Source organism: Piliocolobus tephrosceles, chromosome 18, assembly GCF_002776525.5.
Source record: "Piliocolobus tephrosceles isolate RC106 chromosome 18, ASM277652v3, whole genome shotgun sequence".
Lineage (NCBI taxonomy): Eukaryota > Metazoa > Chordata > Mammalia > Primates > Cercopithecidae > Piliocolobus > Piliocolobus tephrosceles.
The window spans coordinates 46,003,345-46,025,979 of record NC_045451.1 but is presented as its reverse complement, the minus strand read 5'-3'; the positions used below and the strand labels follow the sequence as shown (position 1 = coordinate 46,025,979).

At 42.4% G+C, this 22,635-nt stretch overlaps 1 protein-coding gene and 1 pseudogene across 1 annotated transcript in view; both read left to right on the top strand.

Annotated features, from left to right (window-relative positions):
* Nucleotides 1–10,441, top strand: part of MOCOS (molybdenum cofactor sulfurase) — a 58,973-nt gene extending 48,532 nt beyond the window's left edge. The window contains exons 13-15 of the mRNA XM_023207478.3: nt 475–613; nt 7,567–7,671; nt 10,246–10,441. Coding sequence (XP_023063246.2) covers nt 475–613; nt 7,567–7,671; nt 10,246–10,398 — 397 coding nt within the window. The 3' untranslated portion in view covers nt 10,399–10,441. The remainder of the gene's footprint in view (nt 1–474; nt 614–7,566; nt 7,672–10,245) is intronic.
* Nucleotides 5,591–5,710, top strand: LOC111539791 (annotated as a pseudogene).
* Nucleotides 10,442–22,635: the final 12,194 nt, after the last annotated feature.

Here is a 22,635-nt window from a genome sequence, read left to right as displayed (position 1 = left end):
AAGGAGTGAGATCTCAACACCTGTGAAAAGAAGGGTGGGGGGGGAAGGGAGTGAGATCTCAGTGCTTTTTAGGTCTTTGATCATTAAGCCTGTTGACAGGTCTTCAAATGCCTTATGCTGCCCCACCTTATAGAACTGGTATGTTCTCAGAAGTTCTTCTTCACTGGAGCTCTGTTCTTCTGATTTCCAAAGTCCTTCATCTCTTCAGCTGAGATCTGCTCACCCTTTGCCTGGCTCTTGTGAGCCTCTCACTAGAGATGGAACCATATCCCAAGGGAGGCCCTAATGCCTGTTTAGCAGATGTGTGTCTCTTGGCCTTGCACTCATGGTAAAAGTCTGTTCTGATTATTCAGGGCACAGGCCACAGCAGAGCTGATGAAGTTAGGTGTTGCATGGCAGGCATGATGAATTATTACAGTGGTGTGATTATCTGCCACCCTCCCCCCACTTACTCCTTTTGGTTGCCTTAAACAGTGATGAGAATGGAAAGCAGGAATTATTCTCAGTGAAGGATCTCAGCTTGCGTTTTCGTGCCAATATTATTATCAATGGAGAAAGGGCTTTTGAAGAAGAGAAATGGGATGAGATTTCAATTGGTTCTTTGCATTTCCAGGTAAGTTTGGGGAAGTTCTATTATCCTTCCTCCAGGGTTGTCAGTGAAGATTGGCCTCAATCCCAGACCTGAATAGCTGCAGGTGGGACTCCCTCCCTGTCCTTGTCTCTTAACTACGAAATCTTGGTGGGAGGTTATGTCAGCTCAGCCTTCTGAGACACCCCATGGAATAATCCATCCTTTATTCCCCAAGAGGATGGCAGCAGTCACTTTCACACAAGCCACAGAAGGTGTGCCCCATCAGAGGGCTCGGTGATGCCTCCATGCTGTTGTTATGTCTAGGCTTAAACTCTGATTTTTTGTAATGCTCATGTCATGAGACTGTCATCCTCCTGAAACTTGTTGGACTGTGTGGCAGTCTGGAGCTTGTGGAGGGAGGCCCAGAAGCCTGGCGGTGCCTCTGTGCCCATGGCCACCCCGTCCTCCACACGCTTCACCTTTTTCTGCCTTTGCTGGTGGCTGGGAAGGAGATTGTCAGAGGCAAAGCCACCAGGATGTCCTCTCTCCCCGGTTTTGGACCCCCAAAACCTTTGTTATGGGCCTCAAAGATATGAGAAAGAGGAAAAAGGTCTTAGGCTAAAATCTGTGCTCCTCACATGATTGACAAGGCCCCATGAGATCCCACGCTGCCACTGTCTCTGAGCTCATTACCCCTTCCCTCTCTGCCTCTGTCACAGTGACCTTCTCTCTGTTCCTAAACAGCCACCCTTCCTGCCTTAGCCCTTGCCATCCCTTCTGCTTGGCATGTTGTCCAAGTGTCTCAGGTCAGATGTCACCTTCTTGGAAAGGATGCCCCTGACCTGCCGCAGGGTCACGTTCTGCTTATTCCTGCAGTGTGTAGGAGGGTGAGGCCAAGTCTCTTTATTCCCTGCTGTATCTCTAGGTCCTTGAACGACACTGGCCCAGGGTCAGTGCTCAATCAGTAATTGTTGAGGGAAGAAATGGACAGGAGAGATAAGGAATATCTAATGCCAGAGAATGTGCTCTGTTCTTTAGTGGGGGCTGAAATTATTTTTGTAGTACAGGCTGGGCATCCCTAATCCAAAAATCTGAAATCTAAAATGATCTAAAATATAAAACTTTTTGAGCACTGACATGACATTCAAAGGACATGACAATTGGAGCATTTTGGATTTCAGATTTTCGAATTAGGGATGCTCAACTGGTAAGTATACCAGAGACATATAATGCAAATATTCCAAAATTAAAAAAAAAAATCAAAATACTTCTGGTTCCAAGCATTTTGGATAAGGAGTGCTCAACCTATAGTAGTGTAATTAGCCACTGGTATAAACTGACTATAACGAGCTACCTTGTATTCAGGCTGTGCACTCAGAAGGAACACTACTCTAACATCTAGGAAAGCAGTAAACAATCATTTGAGTCTTTATTAAAGACTTTTAGAGGTCTGGGATATAGGAAATAAATTTCATAGCACAACAAAATGTCCCAATGATGTTTTTAACTCCCTAGACTTCCTCTTACCCTGGCAGTTGTTCCCCCTTGACGAGCCATCTATATTATCTCCTACATTCTCTCCCACAAGCCCATCTCTGGCACTAGCCCTCCTGCCATTTCTCTCATCCCTCCATCTTGACTTACTCTTCCCTATTTTCTATCCCTGTGTCTCTGCCATGTTTTAAAAAATGCCTACTGTTTCACATCCTGCTGGGCACAAAATAGACACTAAATATACATTATCTGATAGGTGGAGAGTGAGAGGGAGGAAGAAAGGAAGAAAAGAAAAAGAAAGAGAAAAGGGAAGAGAACTAGAACTAGACTGAGATTACTCTCAGAAACTTATCTGGCAACAGTAGCACCTGTGCCTCTCCAGATATCTGGAGGCATAAATGCAAGGAAGACTCTTTAAGGAACCTTCCTGAGATGACTTAGCAGGCTTTGCTATCTTTTTTTTTTTTTGAGACGGAGTCTCGCTCTGTCGCCCAGGCTGGAGTGCAGTGGCCGGATCTCAGCTCACTGCAAGCTCCGCCTCCCGGGTTTACGCCATTCTCCCACCTCAGCCTCCCGAGTAGCTGGGACTACAGGCACCCGCCACCTCGCCCAGCTAGTTTTTTGTATTTTTTAGTAGAGACGGGGTTTCACCGTGTTAGCCAGGATGGTCTCAATCTCTTGACCTCGTGATCCGCCCGTCTCGGCCTCCCAAAGTGCTGGGATTACAGGCTTGAGCCACCGCGCCCGGCCGCTTTGCTATCTTTAGGTCACCTTTCTTAACAGACTGCAATTAGTAAAAATCAAAATGTACATGCCCTTTGACTCAATAATTTCACTTGTAGAAATCTATCCCATAGAAATGCTAATACAAGTATTAAAATAAGTATAAAAATACTTTGCCAACCTGGGCAGCATAGCAAGACTCCGTGTCTACACACACACACACAAAATAAAAATTAGCCAGGTGTGGTGTTGTGCGCCTGTGGTCTCAGCTCCTTTAGGTGGGAGGATTGCTTGAGCCCAGAAGCTCGAGCCTGTAGTGAGTTAAGATTGCCCTACTGTACTCTAGCCTGGGTCTCAGAGCACGATCCTGTCAGTCAGTCAATCAGTCAATCAATAATACCTATACACATTAGTCCAATGCAAGCATTGAAGAGCATAAGATATGGTTAATACTGCACCTTTCTTTTCTTTTCTTTTCTTTTTTTTTTTGAGACAGGGTCTTACTCTGTTGTCCAGGGTAGAGTACAGTGGTGCAATCTTGGCTCATTGCAACCTCTGCCTCCTAGGTTCAAGCAATCCTCCTGAGTAGCTGGGATACAGGTGTGTGCCACCACACCTGGCTAAATTTTTTATTTTTGGTAGAGACAGGGTTTCACCATGTTGGCCAGACTAGTTTAAACCTCCTGGGCTCAAGTGACCCGCTGGCCTCAGCCTCCCAGTATTGGGATTATAGGCATGGGCCACCATGCCTGGCGCTGCTGTCCCTTTCAAGAAAGTAAATGCTTGGCTGGGCACAGTGGCTCACGCCTGAAATCCCAGTGCCTTAGGAGGCCAAGAAAGGAGGATCACTTGAGCTCACGAAAATGAGACCAGCCTGAGCAAAATAGCAAGACCTCATCTCTACTGAATAAAAAAAAATTAGCCGGGCATGGTGGTACGTTCCTGTGGTCTCAGCTACTCAGGAGGCTGAGGTGGGAGGATTGCTTGAGCCTGGGAAATGAAGGCTGCAGTGAGCTATGATGAAGCCACTGCCCTCCAGCCTGGGTGACAGAGTAAGACCCTGTCTCCAAAGAAAAAAAAAAAAAAAAAAGAAAGAAAAAGCAAATGCTCAAAAGATGTTTGTTGATGATAATACTCAGTGCTGAAGCAATTACAGTGAAACTAGCACATCTCTTTTGGAAAACAAATTTTTTTTTTTTTTGGAAAACAATTTTTTACTGGGTGTTGTCAAGTCATAAATATTTTTTATTCCTGTTGGCCTTGTAATTTCATTTTGGGAGATTGATACTACAAAAAAAAAAAAAAAAAAACAGGAAAGAGAGTTATGTGAATTAGGCCTTTATTGCAAAATTATTGATCACAGGAAAGCATTAGAAACTATTTACGTGGCTTCAAAGGAGAAGAACTAGGTGTTTCAACCCATGGAACGCCAGGCCATCCATTGTGAAAATTGCAAAATGCAAGGATGAGGTGGCTCTCTATGTCCTGATGTGGAAGGATGTCCTTACATATTGCAGAGTAAATGAAAAAGAAACCCAAGTGGGTTCTGAGATCCCAGCGAGTCTGTTTACACAGGTGCACATACATACACAGTTGTGTGCAGTCACATGCCATAGTCTGGGATGGTCTGGGATGGCTTGGGACAGTCTGGGATGTCCTGGGATGGTCTGCAGCCACATGAGCAGCACCTGCCTCTATGGATGGGGAGAGGGGGACCACTGCTGCTGAGTGCCTTCTCTTTTAATTCTTCAAGCTTCTGTATTGTTTGACTTGTTTTTTAATGAATATATATGCTAGTAAACAAGTTTTTAAAATACTAGTTGCTAAGAATACCAGAAAAGAAGCTTTAAAATGATGATGTTTTAATAAATTGTTTTCTTTGCATTGGTGTTTGAAAATAGTGTTTGTGGCTGGGTGCCGTGGCTCATGCCTATAATCCCAGCACTTCGGGAGACTGAGATGGGCAGACCACCTGAGGTCAGGAGTTTGACACCAGCCTGACCAACATGGTGAAACTCTATCTTTACTAAAAATACGAAAATCAGGTGGGTGTGGTGGCTGGCGCCTGTAATCCCAGTTACTCAGGAGGCTGAGGTAGGAGAATCGCTAGAACACGGGAGGTGGAGGTTGTAGGGAACTGCCTGGGTGACAAGAGCGAAACTCTAGTCTGGGCGACAACAGTGAAACTCCATCTCAAAAATAAAAGAAGTAAAAGAAAATAGTGTCTGGAAAATGCCCTTTCTTCTGCTAGTTTGAGAACCTGTTCTAAGAGGGTCTTTCATTGAAGTGACAGGATTTTTACAGAAGGTGTTGCCTGTCGGGTGGCTGCTAGAGGCTGGGGCTGGTGTGAGCTTCAGGGCCCTGGCCTCCTTTCTGCAGGAGCTGGGCCTATGCCTCAGCTGTTTTCTAGACGAAGAGGTAAGAGGGTGCAGGAAACGAAGAGCCACACTGGCTCCTCGAGGCACAGCTTTGTGGTGGTACAAAAGCCTCGTTCCACTGCAGGGATCCTTGTGTATAACAGTGATAGTTTCCACTCTTGAGCACGACCAAGTGCCAGGCCTGGGCTTGAGTCCCTGTATCCCTGTTATAGTTCTCACCAAATACAGCCAAGGATCTAGACAAGGAAACGAGATCTGGAGAGGTCACAGGTTTGCCAAGTCCTTGGTAGAGCTCCTTTCCAGCATGTTCTGGGTGCTTACGTGGCTTGGGAATCTTGACTTTGGTACCACAGGGAGCCTATATTTCCACTGGTTTAGTACCCAGTGCCAGAATGTGAGCATCAACCTGAAAAAAGAAAATTAGACCTTTGTACGGTGCCAGTATCAGAGCCAATGAGGTTTATCTAAGGTGTGATTATTGCTAATTGAAAACTTTTCCCAATTAAAAACAAAAAAAGATAAATTTTAAAAAACACACCAGAGAAAATAATCTCCTAAGGTGATGAATTTATTCAGGAGTAAACAAAAAGGATTATAAACTAGGATGCATAGCTATGGCAAGCCACAGGTGCACCTGAAGAGGAGAGAGTAAGGGAAAGCTTTTATGGGCAAAAATAAGTTCATACAAGTTGTTTGAAAACATAATTTATTGGTTCCTGAGGCTCAAAGTCAGAATTGGCATCAGTTCATTGGTGGAGACGCTGTTACTAGGCAAATGTTCCTTCAAGAACGTCTTACCTGAACTGCAGTCCTAAAGAATGTCTAGTGATAAACCCAGTCTAGAACAATGTGCATACATGCAAGACATGGATCCTGAAAAGCATGAGATGCATAAAGGACATGGAGGAATTTCTTGTGGGATTATTTTAGAAAGTCCTTGACAGTCGTTATCTCAGAAATGCAAGCATGAACTCCCCGCCTTCGTGCCGTCCTGGCTCCAATTTCTTTGGGTCTGATGAGTGATTTCATCCTGGTATCTGCAACTTTCACACCAGTAACAGGAACAGGCCAAGACACATCCAGATTAGGTGAGTGTTTCTAATTTCATGCATAATTTGTCTTTGCCCGTGAGTGAGCTGAGAAGAAAATGGTTATAAGAAAATCAAGTACCTTTGCACTTTTTACATGTGCAATAAAAGAAGTGTCTCAGTATTGCTGAGCTGCATACTTTCTTATGTTTATATTATGGGGGATTTTAAGCTCCACCAGACGGTATGACCTGTGTTAAGAAACTGTAACAATGCACTTTTAAGTATTGTGTATGTGTGGCATGTAGGTCTGGGTACATATGGATATATATATATGTGTATATATATATGCATATAGATATGTATATTAAAATAATTTTTTCCTACTTATTACAGTTATAAAAACATATCCCCATTTTATTTAAAGGTTTTTATAGATTCCTTTCAATACCTGCATGATATAATCTTAATACCTGCACCATATACATCATATATGTGTAGCATGATTTACTTAACCATTTCTCTCCACTATATGATGTTAACAAGTTTATGATGTTAACAAGTTTTTCCTATTATGAATAATGTGAGGATAAATCTTTGTACACGACTGTGGTTGGGCTTCTGATTCCTTTCTTAGGTTGGATTCCTAGACATGAAGTTGCTGGGTCAGAGGGCATTGACACATGAAAGTTCTCTCTGATGACCTTCTCACAGGGGCCAGCACTGGCTCTGCAACCTCATCCTCCTCCTCCTCCTCCTCCTCTTCTTTCTTCTTTCTTCTTCTTTCTTGCTCTGTTGCCCAGGCTGGAATGCAGTGGTGTGATCTTGGTTCACTGCCACCTCCGCCTCCCGGGTTCAAGGGATTCTCCTTCCTCAGCCTCCTGAGTAGCTGGGATCACAGGTATGCATCACCACTCTGGGTAATTTTTGTATTTTTAGTAGGGACAGCGTTATGCCGTGTTGGCCAGGCTTGTCCTGAACTCCTGGCCTCAAGTGATCGGTCTGCCTCCACCTCTTGAAGTGTTGGGATTACAGGTGTGAGCCACTGTGCTCAGCTTCCTGCGGCTTTTCTCTTTTTCCAGTTTATCTTCTCAGTCACTGAGTGCTTTTCTTCCTCAAATCCATTGTTCAACATATCCTGAGAACGCTCAAGATTCTCAGTCCCTCTTTTCTTTCTCTGTAAAGCCCTTAAGCAGTGGTCTTTTAGCTGACAAACAAATGCAGATGTTTCCCCGGCAGAGATGGTGACCAGGTGCCGTGTTCTGGCTCTCCGTAATTAGGGGACTGGGCATTTCTGTGTGCTTCCTCCCTCTGAGGTGCCAGGCTCTGGTCACTTTTGTGGCAATGCTGTGTTTTCCTTCTCACCTGCCAGGTTTTGGGGCCTTGTCACAGATGCCAGATGATTTGCATCGACCAGCAAACTGGGCAACGAAACCAGCACGTTTTCCAAAAACTTTCTGAGAGTCGTGAAACAAAGGTAAGCGTGACTGCAAAATATGACACCTGGTTTCCAATCCTGGTGTTATGAATACCAGAACTATGTTCATAATAGTGCAGAGTTATTTTTTTAAATGGGGGATTTGCTGCCCACCCAAAGCTGTTGGACTGCCATTAACCTATCCTTGTTTGTAGTTTCATTTTATTTTCCTTTCCATCCAAGTTCTCACTTATTTTTTATTTTACTACATGTATTTTTATTCTTTCCAATCTTGTTGAAGAAATATGGAGTACAAAAGAAAAAAAAAAAGCACCAAGTAAAGTAATTCTATTGTCTTGATCATTAGTTTCTTTACCACAGAGAGCTCATGAAGAGTAAAGCGCCTTACTGTGAATAGAGTAGCTGCATAGAACGAGTCAGTACATTTCATTGAACTGGAAATGCATTCATTAAGCCTGGAAATTCATTTTCTTGAGGGTTAAAACAACAAAGTGTTATGCATTCCAGATTATAAAAACTGAACTTCCAATGTGTTGATTCTTTAGAAAGATTTATTTTCAGGCTTATACTTTCTGTTAGGACTTTTTGTTTACAAAGAATTCCAGGAAGCCAAGTAAAGCAGTCAGGCTACATAGAGCGATTCTTGAAAATTAACAGAAATAATGCAAACACTGTATCTACTTCCAATAACCAGCTGGCAAGTTAATTCACGGTAAAATGTGTTACATTGTTTCCTGTGTTTCTTCAAAGCCAGGGTTTTGTTTCACAGTATAGAGATTTGATTTATGTAAGTTTTCTTACCAATATGGGATAGAAATGGCCTGCAGAGTAGTGCATTTGACTGTTACAGCAGCATGTCTGTCAATGCAGGCTGTGTCTTCTGGGGTGTGGGAACCTTGAGCCTGCACCATGCAGGTTGCCAGGAGAAGAAAGAAGGAGGCACAAGTATAATACTAAGGTCCATGAAAATAGTGTTTCTTACCATCACTGCAGTTTTCATGTGCGTGAACCTTTTATTTTTAAATTTTGGAATAATTTTAGATTTACACAACAGTTGCAGTGAGAGTGCAGAGGCTGCACCCTTCACCCACATTTGCACAGGTCATAAGGAATTGGCCCAATCCCCCAGCCTGGGGCCTGGAACATGAGGGTGTCCAACAGACGTTATCACTGGAACTAACGGATCGGAGAGCACGTCAGGTCCTCCAAACGGTCCTGAGTGGCTCACTTGCATTGATGGTTAACATTGAGCAGACTTACCTGCTCTTCATTTTGGGCCTTCCATCCTTATTCAGGAGAATTTGACAAAATTGACTCATATCATTCTTTCTCAAGGAAAATACAGAGTTTTGCCACTGTCTTCCCAAAAGCCTTTTATATCAGGCAGCAAACAGGAAATGGGCCTGGTGGTGGTCACGAGCTGAGAGAAGGAGGAAGGTCCTTCTGCAGGAAATTCTGGGCATGTGGGACAGAGATGTGGCCAGCAAGAAAGAGGTGTGGGTTTCCAGCTGCATCCATGTCCCTACAAAGGACGCAAACTCATCCTTTTTTATGGCTGCATAGTATTCCATGGTGTATATGTGCCACATTTTCTTAATCCAGTCTGTCACAGATGGACATTTGGGTTGATTCCAAGTCTTTGCTATTGTGAATAGTGCCGCAGTAAACATACGTGTGCATGTGTCTTTGTAGTAGAATAATTTATAATCCTTTGGGTATATACCCAGTAGTGTGATGGCTGGGTCATATGGTACATCTAGTTCTAGATCCTTGAGGAATTGCCATACTGTTTTCCATAATGGTTGAACTAGTTTACAATCCCACCAACAGTGTAAAAGTGTTCCTATTTCTCCACATCCTCTCCAACACCTGTTGTTTCCTGATTTTTTAATGACTGCCATTCTAACTGATGTGAGATGGTATCTCATTGTGGTTTTGATGTGCATTTCTCTGATGGCGAGTGATGATGAGCATTTTTTCATGTGTCTGTTGGCTGTATGAATGTCTTCTTTTGAGAAATGTCTGCAGCTGGAAACCATCATTCTTAGCAAACTATCACAAGAAGAGAATACCAAACACCACATGTTCTCACTCAGAGGTGGGAACTGAACAATGAGATCACTTGGACTCGGGAAGGGGAACATCACACACTGGGGCCTATCATGGGGAGGGGGGAGGGGGGAGGGATTGCACTGGGGAGTTATACATGATATAAATGATGAATTGATGGGTGCTGACGAGTTGATGGGTGCAGCACACCAACATGGCACAAGTATACATATGTAACAAACCTGCACGTTATGCACATGTACCCTAGAACTTAAAGTATAAAAAAAAAAAAAAAAAAGAAACATAAAAAAGAAAGAAAGAAAGAAAGAGGTGTGGGGCGATCATAGGGAAAGGACACCTTAGGATGAGAATCTTTGGGGTCTAAAGTTAGGATTCTTTTAATGTCCCACTGCATTCCACTATGTAACAGATAAGACTTATCAAGTCTCAGTATATGTCTTTAAAGATCTGACTTGATTTTAATGAAACATTAATATTGTCAAAGTTATTTTAACTGCAGAAATAATCTAGCCTCTTTTGTTGTTGCTGCTGTTGTGTTCGCAGGTGAACTTTGGCATGTACCTGATGCATACATCATTGGATTTATCCTCTCCATGTTTCCTGTCGGTAGGATCTCAGGTGCTCCCTGTGTTGAAAGAGAATGTGGAAGGTCATGATTTACCTGCATCTGAGAAACACCAGGATGTTACCTCCTAAAAAAAGAAAATTAGCATACATTAAAATTTCTCTTTTACAGTGATCTCTATTATTGTTAAGATCTGCAACTTGGTTCAGTAGAACTTGATGTTTTGAATAAGGAGAGCTCTTTCTTTAGAGGCAGGGAATGCTCTCACCTGCTTCCTTCTGCCTTTGACTTCTCACCCTGCACATTTGCACTGGCTCTGCTCAGGAGAGCAGTTCTGAGGCCTTGGGAATGAATGCTGCACCCACATCCGGTGAGGCTCCCATAGGTATTTAAAGTATAATCAGATGAAATTTTTAATGAAGTTCACTGGGAAGATTGAACTTACTCCAGGTCCCTATTTTGCCATTTTCTCACATTGTTACTTTGTCTTTAGAGAACATCTTTGGATCTCTCGAACCCCTTTGTAGTGAGGAAGGGATTCTATGCCCAGTGATCCTGGGTATGAGAAGGTGCTCCTCTCCTCCTCCTCCCATACGTGATGGTGTGGGTTTATACTCAGGGGCCCAGAGGGTGACTTGTGACCACATTCCTTCGGGGGAGTTTTTACTAGGATATTTATATTCTGAGCAAAGGCACAGACCAGCAATTCCTTTTCTCTTGCTTTCCATCCCTTGCTTCCATCCTTGTCCCCCACTGAGTTAATGCACTGAGGATGGCTCGTGAGCCTGAAGTTACACTCAGTGATGGCTGTGCTTATGCAGGTGGTCGTCCTCCCCTCTACAAGCCCACAGGGTGGTGTTGGTCCATCCACCTGAGAGCTTCCAAATCCCATCGAGGGAGGAACTTTGGCATTCAGGAATCCTGTCTGTATCATCTTTGACCACTGCTCCTGCAGCCTCCAGAGGAAAATGTCCAGTGAGGAAAGCTCATCTCTAATGACGTGACCCATCCCACTCAGTTGCTAAGAAGTTTCTCCCTGTGCTGAGCTTGCGTGTGCGTTACCTGCTTCCCCATGACTTCCAGCCTGCGGTCTTACCCTGTCCTCTGGAGCAATGCAGAGTGAGTACATCCACTTCACATCCATTCTGCTGCATCCTTCTGAAGCCTGCTGTCCATGTGTGAACCCAGTCCCTTCATCATCTTCCACCTGGATAGTTGTATTTTTCTAGTCACTTCTCCCCCAAATGCCTGCCCAGTATGCCCCACTGCATCTTCTGAAAACCTGTGCCACCCCATCTCTCCTGCTGCTCAGTTGGAGAGCAGCCTCAGGCTTCCTTAACTTACCTGTTCAGAGCCTGTGGGATTCAGGGTCAGTTTGTTTCATTATCACACTTGTAGAACTTTGTGTGGTTCCCAGCATGAGGTGGGATTTGAAAGATGAGGTGGGATTTGAAAGATGAGGTGTGCTCTGTTTGCAAGGATTGTTGAGATGGAGCCTAATGATTGCACACACATGTGCTGTGAAGAGTTAAGGGTAAAAAGTACAACTCTGATTCAGTGGTTCCTGAGATCAGTGAAAGAAGAGGCAAATGAAGTTAGATGGGGGTGGGGTGGGGTTTATTGTTTTGAACTGTTTGTTAAAAACACAACCTCTTCCAAGACTCAGCACTGCCGCATCATGCAAGTGGGCTTGTCCTCATCAGCTAACTGATAGGAGAACAATGTCCCACAGTTCTTGTGTTCAGTGAGCTAGATGGCTCTTATCAGATGATCACAAGGACAATGGTGCTTTCACGGAGGTTCAGGAGCCAGGTGTACATCTAGCAGGGAGCAGGCTGGCCTGCGAGATTGAAAGCGAAGTCCCGCAGATGGTCAGAGCAGTGCCATCTCCTTGGGATGACAGAAAGCTGTCCATGAGCTGGGTGCAGTGGTTCAAGCCTGTAATCCCCACACTTTGGGAGGCCGAGGTGGGCAGATCACGAGGGCAGGAGATTGAGACCATCCTGGCCAACATGGTGAAACCGTGTCTCTACTAAAAATACAAAAAAATTAACTGGGCATGGTGGCAGGCACCTGTAATCCCATCTACTCAGGAAGCTGAGGCAGGAGAATCACTTGAACCCGGGAGGCAGAGGTTGCAGTAAGCTGAGATTGCGCCACTGCACTCTAGCCTGGGTGACAAAATGAGACTCCATCCCAAAAAAAAAAAAAAAAAAAAAAAAAAAGGCTGTCCATGCAGAAGCTTCCATGTCCACAAACAACGACCTCTGGCCCCCAGGGCCTTCAGCAAGCGAAGAGAGGAAAAGGTATTTGGAGCGTGTCACAACTTTTCAGTGTGCCATAACTTTTCAGCTGTGATGAGAGACGCTAGGCACTGGAAGGCTGGCTCCAGTGAGTGGCATTTGTTCTTTGGAGTGACCCTCTGATCAGAAGAAGCCATCTGGACCATCTGTGTCCCATCCTTCTCAGCGCTCCTTTATCCGGGAGGGAGGGGTAAGATGCTGAGGACAGCACAGGCTACAGGGATCCATCGGATCCAGAGATCCACTGCTAGGGCTGAACGCTGGCTAGCACTTGAAGAGGGTGCTGATACCAAGCGCCATCCAAGGACACTGGAAGCAGCAGAAACCTTCACTGGGCAGGAAGTGTTCCCAGCACCTTGGATCTCCAAGAAAGGCTGAGGCCCTTCTTGTCAAGGGAAGAGTTCGGGACGCTCTTGGTAGCAGAAGGAAAGCTAGGATCCATCCACCTGGCAGCCTGTCTTTCCTTTTTGTTTTTAGTCTTTTTTCCTATTCTCCTCTTTGTGCAGACAGAATTAACTTCTGCATAACACCTTGCAAATCTCCAAATAAAAATCATGGAAAACATCATACCATATGAGCAAGTTATTGAACATCTCTAAGTCTTACTAAGTCTCATCCGAAAAGTGAGGAAAACCACAGTATCTATCTTATAAAATTGAGATCAAATGAGCCAGTTTGTGTTTTAGCTCGAAGCCGCAAAATAATTATGCCTGAGTAATCCAAGTCTACCACCTGCTGGCAGCATTAGGTAAGTGCAGAATTTGTTTCTTCAAGAGGCTAAAAACTGCAAATTGGGATAGCAAATGCTGAAGAGAAGAATGGCCAACATGATCACACCTCTGACCCTCTGCCCGGCTTACTGAACGGACCAGATTTGAGATGATTTTCAGTATTGATGTTGGTGTCCTTTAAAAGTTGGTTTCTGAATTATTTCTTGATCAGATTACTTAAACCTGCTTTACATTGACCATTCTTTTGGGGTTCCCTATTTTTCTTAGAATTCTTTAAGGATGCTGCTTTGAATTAGTGATTTCATTAGGTAGAGTCTCTCTCTCTCTCTCTCTGTGGGTGTGTGACTGTATGCACAAATATATACATATATGTACATATAGAAAACGTTTTAATATGTATAGAGATGTATATATATACACACACATATACAGAGTATTTTAATGTATCTATGTAGAGAGTGTGTGTGCATTGAGAGAGCTTTAATATATAGTACCCATTCTCAGCAGAAGATCTAGGTTTTGTGAGCCTAAAATTTATGCAATTTTAAAGTCATCTTTAAGGAAAAGAATACAAAATCAGGCCAGGTGCGGTGACTCATACCTGTAATCCCAGAACTTTAGGAGGCTGAGGCAGGGGCATCACTTGAGGCCAGGAGTTTGAGACCAGCCTGGGCAATATAGTGAGACTTCATTTCTATAAAATATTAAAAATTATCTGAGTGTGGCCACATGCACCTGTGGTTTCAGCTACTCTGGAGGCTGAGGTGAGAGGATTGCTAGAGCCAGGGAGGTGGAGGTTGCAGTGAGCCAGCCTGAGTGACACAGCAAGACGCTGTCTCAAAAAGAAAGAAAGAAAAAAGAAAAAAAAAAAGGAAAAAAGAAAAAAAACCCTGCAAAACAAAAACAAACCAAAAACCAATAAAAACCCAACCCCAAACAAACAAACAAACAAAGAATATAAAACCATGAAATAAAAATTAGATACAAAAAGATTGACTTGCATGAGAAGAGAAGGGCTTTGGAAGAAGTCTGCACAGTAACAGACCTGAGGTGAAACCTTGTTACCTTTGTAACAAATCTCCCTCTTCCTGGTTTCTCACTGCCTCCTTTCCTTGTCCATCTAAGTGCCGCTCAACCTCTGCAGGGTTACTTTTATTGTGCTTTTTGCAGTTTACAGAGTGAAGCACTTTTTGTTAACTTTCTAAAGGGTCCCATGAAGACCTGTCCTGGTCTTTTCTCTTTAACTTATGGGTGCAAACAAAGTGTTTTGACATCACTCTCAGATACTACTTGCTGCAGTCAGGACAGAGTCCTCCATTGAGACCTGGGGATTTCCTTTCCACCTGGGTGCTGAAGCTGTCTGTTGCAGGAAGCATGTCTGGTTATCAAAAATTATTATCCTCAGCTGGGCGCGGTGGCTCACACCTGTAATCCCAGCACTTTGGAAGGCCAAGGCGGGCGGTTCACCTGAGGTTGGGAGTTCGAGACCAGTCTGAGCAACATGGTAAAACCCCGTCTCTACTAAAAATACAAAAATTAACTGGGCATGGTGGTGGTTGCCTGTAATCACAGCTACTTGGGAGGCTGAGGCAGGAGAATTGCTTGAACCTGGGAGGTGGAGGTTGCGGTGAGCTGAGATCGTGCCACTGCACTCTAGCCTGGGTGACAAGAGCAAAATTCCTCAAAGAAAAAAAAAAAATCATTCTATTTCCTCTTGGGGCACAGAAAATATTATGTCATGTTTATCCACAGTTTGGTAAAATAGCTTTGCTTTTTTTTTTTCTAAATAGATAACTAGCTAAAACTTTTTAGCCAGAAAAGGTAATGTTACCTTACAAAAAATAATTGAAAATTGGACACCCAAGACCCTTCTACCCCCACACAATTGCTTTCCAGTGGCTAAAGTCAAGGTACACTATTTGTATTCTGTTTTACTCTGAAGATTTTGTGTACTTCAACATGGTCTTCCTAAGTACATTTAAATAATGCATGGTTGTATTCATGTATTATAAGTAATAATAATATACCCCATATTGATAGACATATAAATTTCTAGTTTTTTATTTTATAGTTAATACTACAATAAACCTTGTTTTTGAACATGGTTATTTATTTACTTATTCATTTTTTTTGCTCTTGCTAAATGATTTTCTAAGATTATGAATGGAATTCCAGGATAATATTTACGAAAATATTGCCAGGTACAATCATAGTATTTTCCAGTAGAGATGTGCAATATAAAGTGTGCAGTGTTTCACTAGCATGCAGATCCATGTGTTCAGGTTCCCTGGAGTCGGGCTTTCAAGCGTATTATAAGGAACATACACTCCAGTTCTTCCCTGGTGTAGCCAATTGTCTTTATGGTACCTTCGTAGGACCAAGGAGGCAGCATGTACAGTCTCTAGAGAAAATGAACCAGAGTGGCTTCAGGATTTAGAGAAGGTAGAAGTGTGCCTGACAACAAGAATGCGGGGAGAGTAACAGGAACTGAGGAGTGGACAGAGTGACCCTGCTTTTTTCCCCACCCAGTTCTAGGTAGGCTGGAAGGCTGAAAGATGCAGGCCCAGTCCCAGCACCAGTGGGGCCCAGGACAAAAGTTCAAATGCATACCCATATGTCATATGTCTAAATATTTCACATTCATAAATTAAACATAAGAAATATTAAGTAAAATATGTGCCAGCCTCCTACTCTGACAAAATCCTTGGCACTCTCTGCAAAGGAGCACAATGACATGTGAAGAGCTGGTCCAGCTCCTGGTTGCCAGCCATAGCCTACAGCCATTTTCTTCCCACCCCTGAGCCATGAAACCCAGGTGTGTAGACACTAAAAACTATACATTCAAACTCTGTCCATACCCTCCCCTGCAATCAGCTGCCATTTAGCCCCTTTTCAGGCTTAGGGGTGCATCCCTACAGATGCTCTGGAGAAGACACACACATACAGGCATAAAGGGAACATGTTCAGAGCCATGTGGGCAGGGAATTCTGAGGTCCTGGTGCCTGGAGAATAGGGAGCAGCTTGGGGTGGGCATAACATCCTGGTCCTGTGGACTTGCCCTATAGGGAAGGATGGCAGGAGCAGGGCCAGGGTGAGGCCCTCTAAAGCATGGAGCCCAAGGCAGGGACCTCTTTTGTTCTGGGCTAAGGGCAGTGTTGTTAAATTTTTTCTGGAGAAAGTAAACTACCCCAGAGGAAAGACCTAAAGATAGTCAAGAAATGAGCCATTTGTTCACTGGTTTGGTCTGCAATGAAGTCCACCAGGCAAAATGCCTCTATTATACCTGAGAGTTTCCAATCAGCTTTCTTTCTTTTCATTTCTTTTTCTTTCTCATTTTCTTTCTTTTCCTTCCTTCCTTCCTTCCTTCCTTCCTTCCTTCCTTCCTTCCTTCCTTCCTTCCTTCCTTCCTTCCTTTTCTTTCTTTCTTTTCTTTCTTCTCACAGTCTTCGTCTGTTGCCCAGGCTGGAGTGCAGTGGTGCAATCCTGGCTCACTGCAATCTCTGCCTCCCAAGTTCAATCAATTTTCCTGCCTCAGCCTCCCAAGTAGCTGGGATTACAGGCACCTGTCACCACACCCAGCTAATTTTTGTAGTTTTAGTAGAGACAGGGTTTCACCATGTTGGTCAGGCTGGCCTCAAACTCCTGACCTCCAGTGATCTGCCTGCTTCATCCTCCCAAAGTGCTGGGATTACAGACGTGGGCCACATTGCCCAGCCTCCCAACTGGCTTTCAATATGATGAACAGCCAAGGATTGTGCCATTTGAGGAAAATGTCTACTATAAAAGAAAAAAAAGAAAAGAAAGAAAAAGAAGAAAAGAAGAACCCAAAGTGCACAGAAACAGAAACAGTGCAGCAAAAACAAGAAAACGTCAAAGAAAATGTAGTTAATAATATCAGGGAAATCCTGGAAATAACAATATATTTTAAAAAAAGAAAAATCAAAGAACAAGACAGAGTTCTTGAAAAGTAAAAACATGAATGCTGCAATACAATATTCAGTAGAAGAAAAGGAAATACAGTTTAGGAAATCTCTCAAGAAGTAGAAGAAAATAATCAGACTAACAGGGCAGAAAAGTTGAGAAAATTAGAGAATCTGCTTAGTGGTCCAACATCTGAATAATAGGAGATCTAGGAAGAGCAAGCAGAGAACACTGTGGAGAGGAAATGATCGAAAACAAGATATAAGAACATTTCTACATCAAAAGGCAGGATCTCTGGATTAAATAATATCCATACAATGACAACAGGATGAATGAAAAAGAACCCACACCAGGGCACCTCATCATCATGGAATTTCAGTATATTGGGAATAATGAGAAGGTTCAAAAAGCTTCCAAAGGGAGAGGAAAAAAAAGTTACCTATACAATGTAGAGTTACCTATACAGTTGCCCCTTGATATTCATGGTGGTTTGGTTCCAGGACCTCCCTTGGATACCAAAATCCATGGGTGCTCAAGTCCTTCACATAACATGGTGTAGGTGTCATATTTGATATAACCTATGCACATCCTCCTGCATGCTTTAAACCATCTGTAGATTACTTATAATATCTAATACCATGTAAATACTATGTAAATAGCTGTTGTGTTGTTTAGGAAAGAATGACAAGGAAAAAAAGTCTGTACATGTGTAGTACAGATGTGAGCATCTGTTCTGTTTTTGAATATTTCCAATCTGCGTTGGTTTAATCCGTGGATGCAGAGCCTACAGATACAGAGGGCCAGCTATAACACAGCACAAATAGTCTCAATAGCAACAAGAAAAATTAGAAGACAATGAAGTAATGCCTCAAAATTCTGAGTAAAAATCATTCTAACCTAGAATTATATAGCATGTGTTATATTGTTGCAGAGATGACTACAACATTTCTTCATATCTGGGTACTTGCACCTCTTTGCAATGTGATTTCATTTCTTTCATCAGGGAGTGAAATCTCTTTCCCCACTTCTTGAATGTAAGCTGGCTTTGACTTAATTCAACCAAAAAAAGTAGTAAAGTTGATACAGCATAATTTCTAAGCCCAGGGTTCAAGAGATCTTGCAGCTTCCACTCTTGATCTCTTAGAAGGCTATCCTAAGTCTACCAGTGTGAAGAAGCCAGATCTAACCTATTAGATGAGAAACTCAAGGAGGAGAGATGAACCATTCTAACTGAAACCCCCACCTAGACCAACCAGCTGATAGCCAGCATATATTACCAGGCATGGAAGGAGGCTATTTTAGTTCCATCTGCCCCAGTCAAGTTTCTGGATGACTGCAACTACATGGGCAATCCCAGCTAAGACCAGCTCAAATTGCTGACCTACAGAATCAACAGAAGATAAAATGGTTGTTATTTTAAGCTACTACATTTTGGGGTGGTTTCCTATACAAAAAAGACTAAATAAAACAGAAATTGGTGCCTAGAAGTAGAGTGCTACCATAACAAACCCCTAAATTGTATGACATTGGTTTTAGAACTGGGCAAGGGGCAGAGGCTGGGAAAGTGGTAAGGAAACCATTATTTGAATCTGCATGCAGATGAGGACTTTATCCTCAGATATAACTGCTCTGATGCAGAGACCGTTACCTAAAAAGACAAAGTGTATGGCCCTTTCACACTCAATATACAATGGTGAAATTGGGACAGAATAACTTCAAGAGGCACTCACATTTAAAAACAGACAGACTGGGGTCAGGTGTGGTAGCTTACATATGTAATTATAGCACTTTGGGAGGCTGAGGCGGGTGGATTGTTTGAGCCCAGGAGTTCGAGACCAGCCCTGGCCAACACAGTGAAATCCTGTCTCTACTAAAAATACAAAATTTAGATGGATGTAGTGGTGTGTGCCTGTAATCCCAACGACTTGGGAGCCTGAGGCATGAGAATCTCCAGGAGGTGAAGGTTGCTGTGAGCCAAGATCGTGCCACTGCACTCCAGCCTGGGTGACAGAGTGAGACCCCATCTCAATAATAATAATAATAATAATAATAATAATAATAATAATAATACTATAATAAAATAAATATAAAATAGATTGGAAGACACACAGCAGTCATTGATTCATAGCAATGCTGAATTCTAGCCAGACATATGTTGCCAGTTTCTCCTACTCCAGGAGACTATGGCCCAGTACCGCTTATTAGGATGGTTTCCAAGTTTTTGGTTCTCCATGATCCTTAGTTCCCATGCTCTGATAGAACCTTCCTTTTCCAAAAGAAATGGCTGCGTGGTTGCAGTTGAGAAACTTTCTTACCTCAGGTTTTTTTAAAAAAATTAATTTTAGTTTTATTTCATTATGAATTCAGGTATAGTTTTGTTATATGGGTATATTGCGTAATGCTGGGGTTTGGGATACCAGTGAAACCATCATCTGAATAGTGAATACAGTATTGAGACGGTATTCAGTAAACATAATAGGTAGTTTTTCAACCTTGCTTCTTTCCTCTTCCCCTTTTAGAGTCCTCAGTACCTATTATTTCCATCTTTATATCCATGAGTGCCCATTATTTAGCTCTCGCTTGTAAGTGAGAATATGTGGTATTTGATTTTCTTTTTCTGGGTTATTTCACTTAGGATAATGGCCTCCAGCTTAATCCAAGTTGCTGCAAAGGACATGTTTTCATTCTTCTTTATGTTTGTCTGCTTCTTATCCATTTCAAGTTGGAGTTCCAGAAGTTTCTTTTTATTTTGAACAATCTCAGTCCCTTTTAGCCTAAGCCGACAGTGCTTTCATAAATACAACTATCTGAAAAATGTTGTGGATTTTCTATGAATCTTATCAGGGTTTACTCCACATGCCAAACACTATACCTGTAATTCTTCCTCCTCTGGGCCTGTCATGCTGCTGTGGAACACCACCCTTAAGATTCTTAGAAGCCCTTTTGTATAAATGAGAAAATCTGCTAGGTACTACCTTAAATCTCTCTGAGACTGTAACAAAGTGTCTTACAACTGAATTGTAACATTTTTTTTTTTTTCCATAGCTATCTGGTCTTGCTCTGTCTCCCAGGCTGGAGTGCAGTGGTATGATCATAGCCCACTACAATCTTGAACTGCTGGGCTCAAGCAATCCTCCTGCCTCAAAAATGTGGTTGAATTCCCCACACTGGGAATTCCCCACACTGGGAATTACAGGTGTGAGCCACTGCATCCAGCCTACAACCACATTTTTAAATTGATCTTTACCAAGGTTATTTCTTACTTTGAAGGTCTTTTTCTAACTGGACAAACTGGGGATGAGAAATTGTTTATTTTATAACCCAGTAAATTTTAACTACTTACTCTGCTTGCAAACAGAATTCATTGTAATATGAAGCTACAAGTACCCAACGGATACTTCCAACATACTGTCTAAAGATCTCCTGAGCCAAGTTTATAAGCTCATTAGATACATTTTCTATCTTCCAAATTACTCTAGGCAATAGTCTTGTTAATTGTTTAATTGCTGCATAACTCAAGTAACCATTTTTTCCAGTCTTCAGTAGCAATTTCTTTACCAGGCTTTCTAGGCCAGACCTGGCCTCTTCACATGGTAGTCTCAGGCCAGCATTCCAAGAAGGTTGAAAGGAGATGCTGTAATGTCTCTTGAGGCCTAGTTTCAGAAGTCACACAATGTCACTTCCACCATATTCTATTGGTCAAAGTAAGTCACAAAGCCTCCCCAACTCAAGGAGTGGAGAGATAGACTTCACTTTGTGACAGGAGAAGTGGCAAAGTCATATTGGAAAATGGTGGGAATACAAGGGATGGGAGGAATTATTGTAGCCCTCTTTGTCAGCCAAACTGCCACACCAAGGCAAGTGCTAGGACAATGAATTAAGATTGTTTGAGACATAAAATTTTTCAAAACTTTATCCATTCTCAGAAAGTTACTGGAGTATGCACTTACAAAAACTGGGAGTGTAAACTAAGAAAGAATAAGTGAGCTGGGAACCAGGGGCACCTGCACAAGAGAAAAGTCAAGAAAATATCCAGAAGGATAGGGCTGAGGGAGCCACATTTCAAATTGGAGTAGGAGGATGGAATAGAACTGAAAGCTTGTTTGACAATACTGAGAGTGGCATTTGTAGGACTGTTGCAGGATATGAGATGATTTAGCCAGCTGTTCAAGAAAAAAATCAAATGAAAAAAATTGAGGCAAACATTAACTTGAGGAAAAACAAAAAGTTGTACAAGAAAGGGCATGTAATCATGTACACGACTTGGCACAGGTATGAACAATATTAACATCGTAAATTTTAAAATCACTGAATAAGAATTTGACTAAAATTGTGACAAATCAATATTGGAAAAGGAAATGGACTATAAAAGAAGCTGAAATCCTTAGGTAGTGTGATAGAAGATCAGTGTATTATCTAAAATTGATAGGTCAAAGTATAGCAGTGTACTCATATTAATTAGAAACAAGTGGCTCTGGAAAGTGTGTACGTTAATGGGGGGTGTCGTAAACTGGGATCAGATGTCTGTTTCTGATATCTTGTTATAACTTTTTATTACTCTTAGCCTTTTAAATTAAGATAAATCATTACATTACTAAAAAGAAATAATTTAAAAAACAGTCTGAGAAAAAATTGGCTGTTAGAGGAAAAAAATATTAGTAATTAGTAAATTTTTGCCAAGGCAAAAATCCTTAAAAAATTAAGGATAGCCTATATAATTGAAAAGTCATTTTAGGTGCCAATCCCTGAAGTTTTCAGATTAAAATTCAGTAAGGCAAATTCCAATCCTGAAAGTCTTATAGTTAGTGGAGTAGGCATATACAAGCATAAGTTTACAATGTAACATGAAAAGTGCTACAGTAAGGGCATATACAATTTGAGACCACAGAAGAAAGACAGAAAATCCTTGTTTGGGGTAGAGTTGGAGATGGCTCTCCAGAAGAGTTGACATTAGAAATGAGATTTGAAAGATTAGTGGGTTCAGCTGACTAGATAGGACAGCACATTCTAGGTTGAGATGCTCACCATGAAAAAGCTCAGCATGTCTGGGAAAGAGTAATAAGTTTGGCATGGCTTGAAAGCAGGCCGTGAAGCTGGGAATGACCAACCGTATGCCTGGAGTGGTAGACTGAGGTAGGTCTTAGAGGGCTTTGGGAGTTGTGCTAAAGGGTTTGGAATGTAAGGATTTTACCCTGTGGTGTGACATGTCAAACACACATCGTAGAATGATCACTAGCTCTGGGGAAGCCAGTGGAAGACCAAATGCAGGATGCAAGTCTGGGGAAGTCATCAGAAGACTAGCATAGAAAGTGAGGGCTAGAAGCTGGCAGTGAGCCGAGACCGCGCCACTGCACTCCAGCCTGGGTGACAGAGCGAGACTCCCTCTCATAAAAAAAAAAAAAAAAAAAAAAAA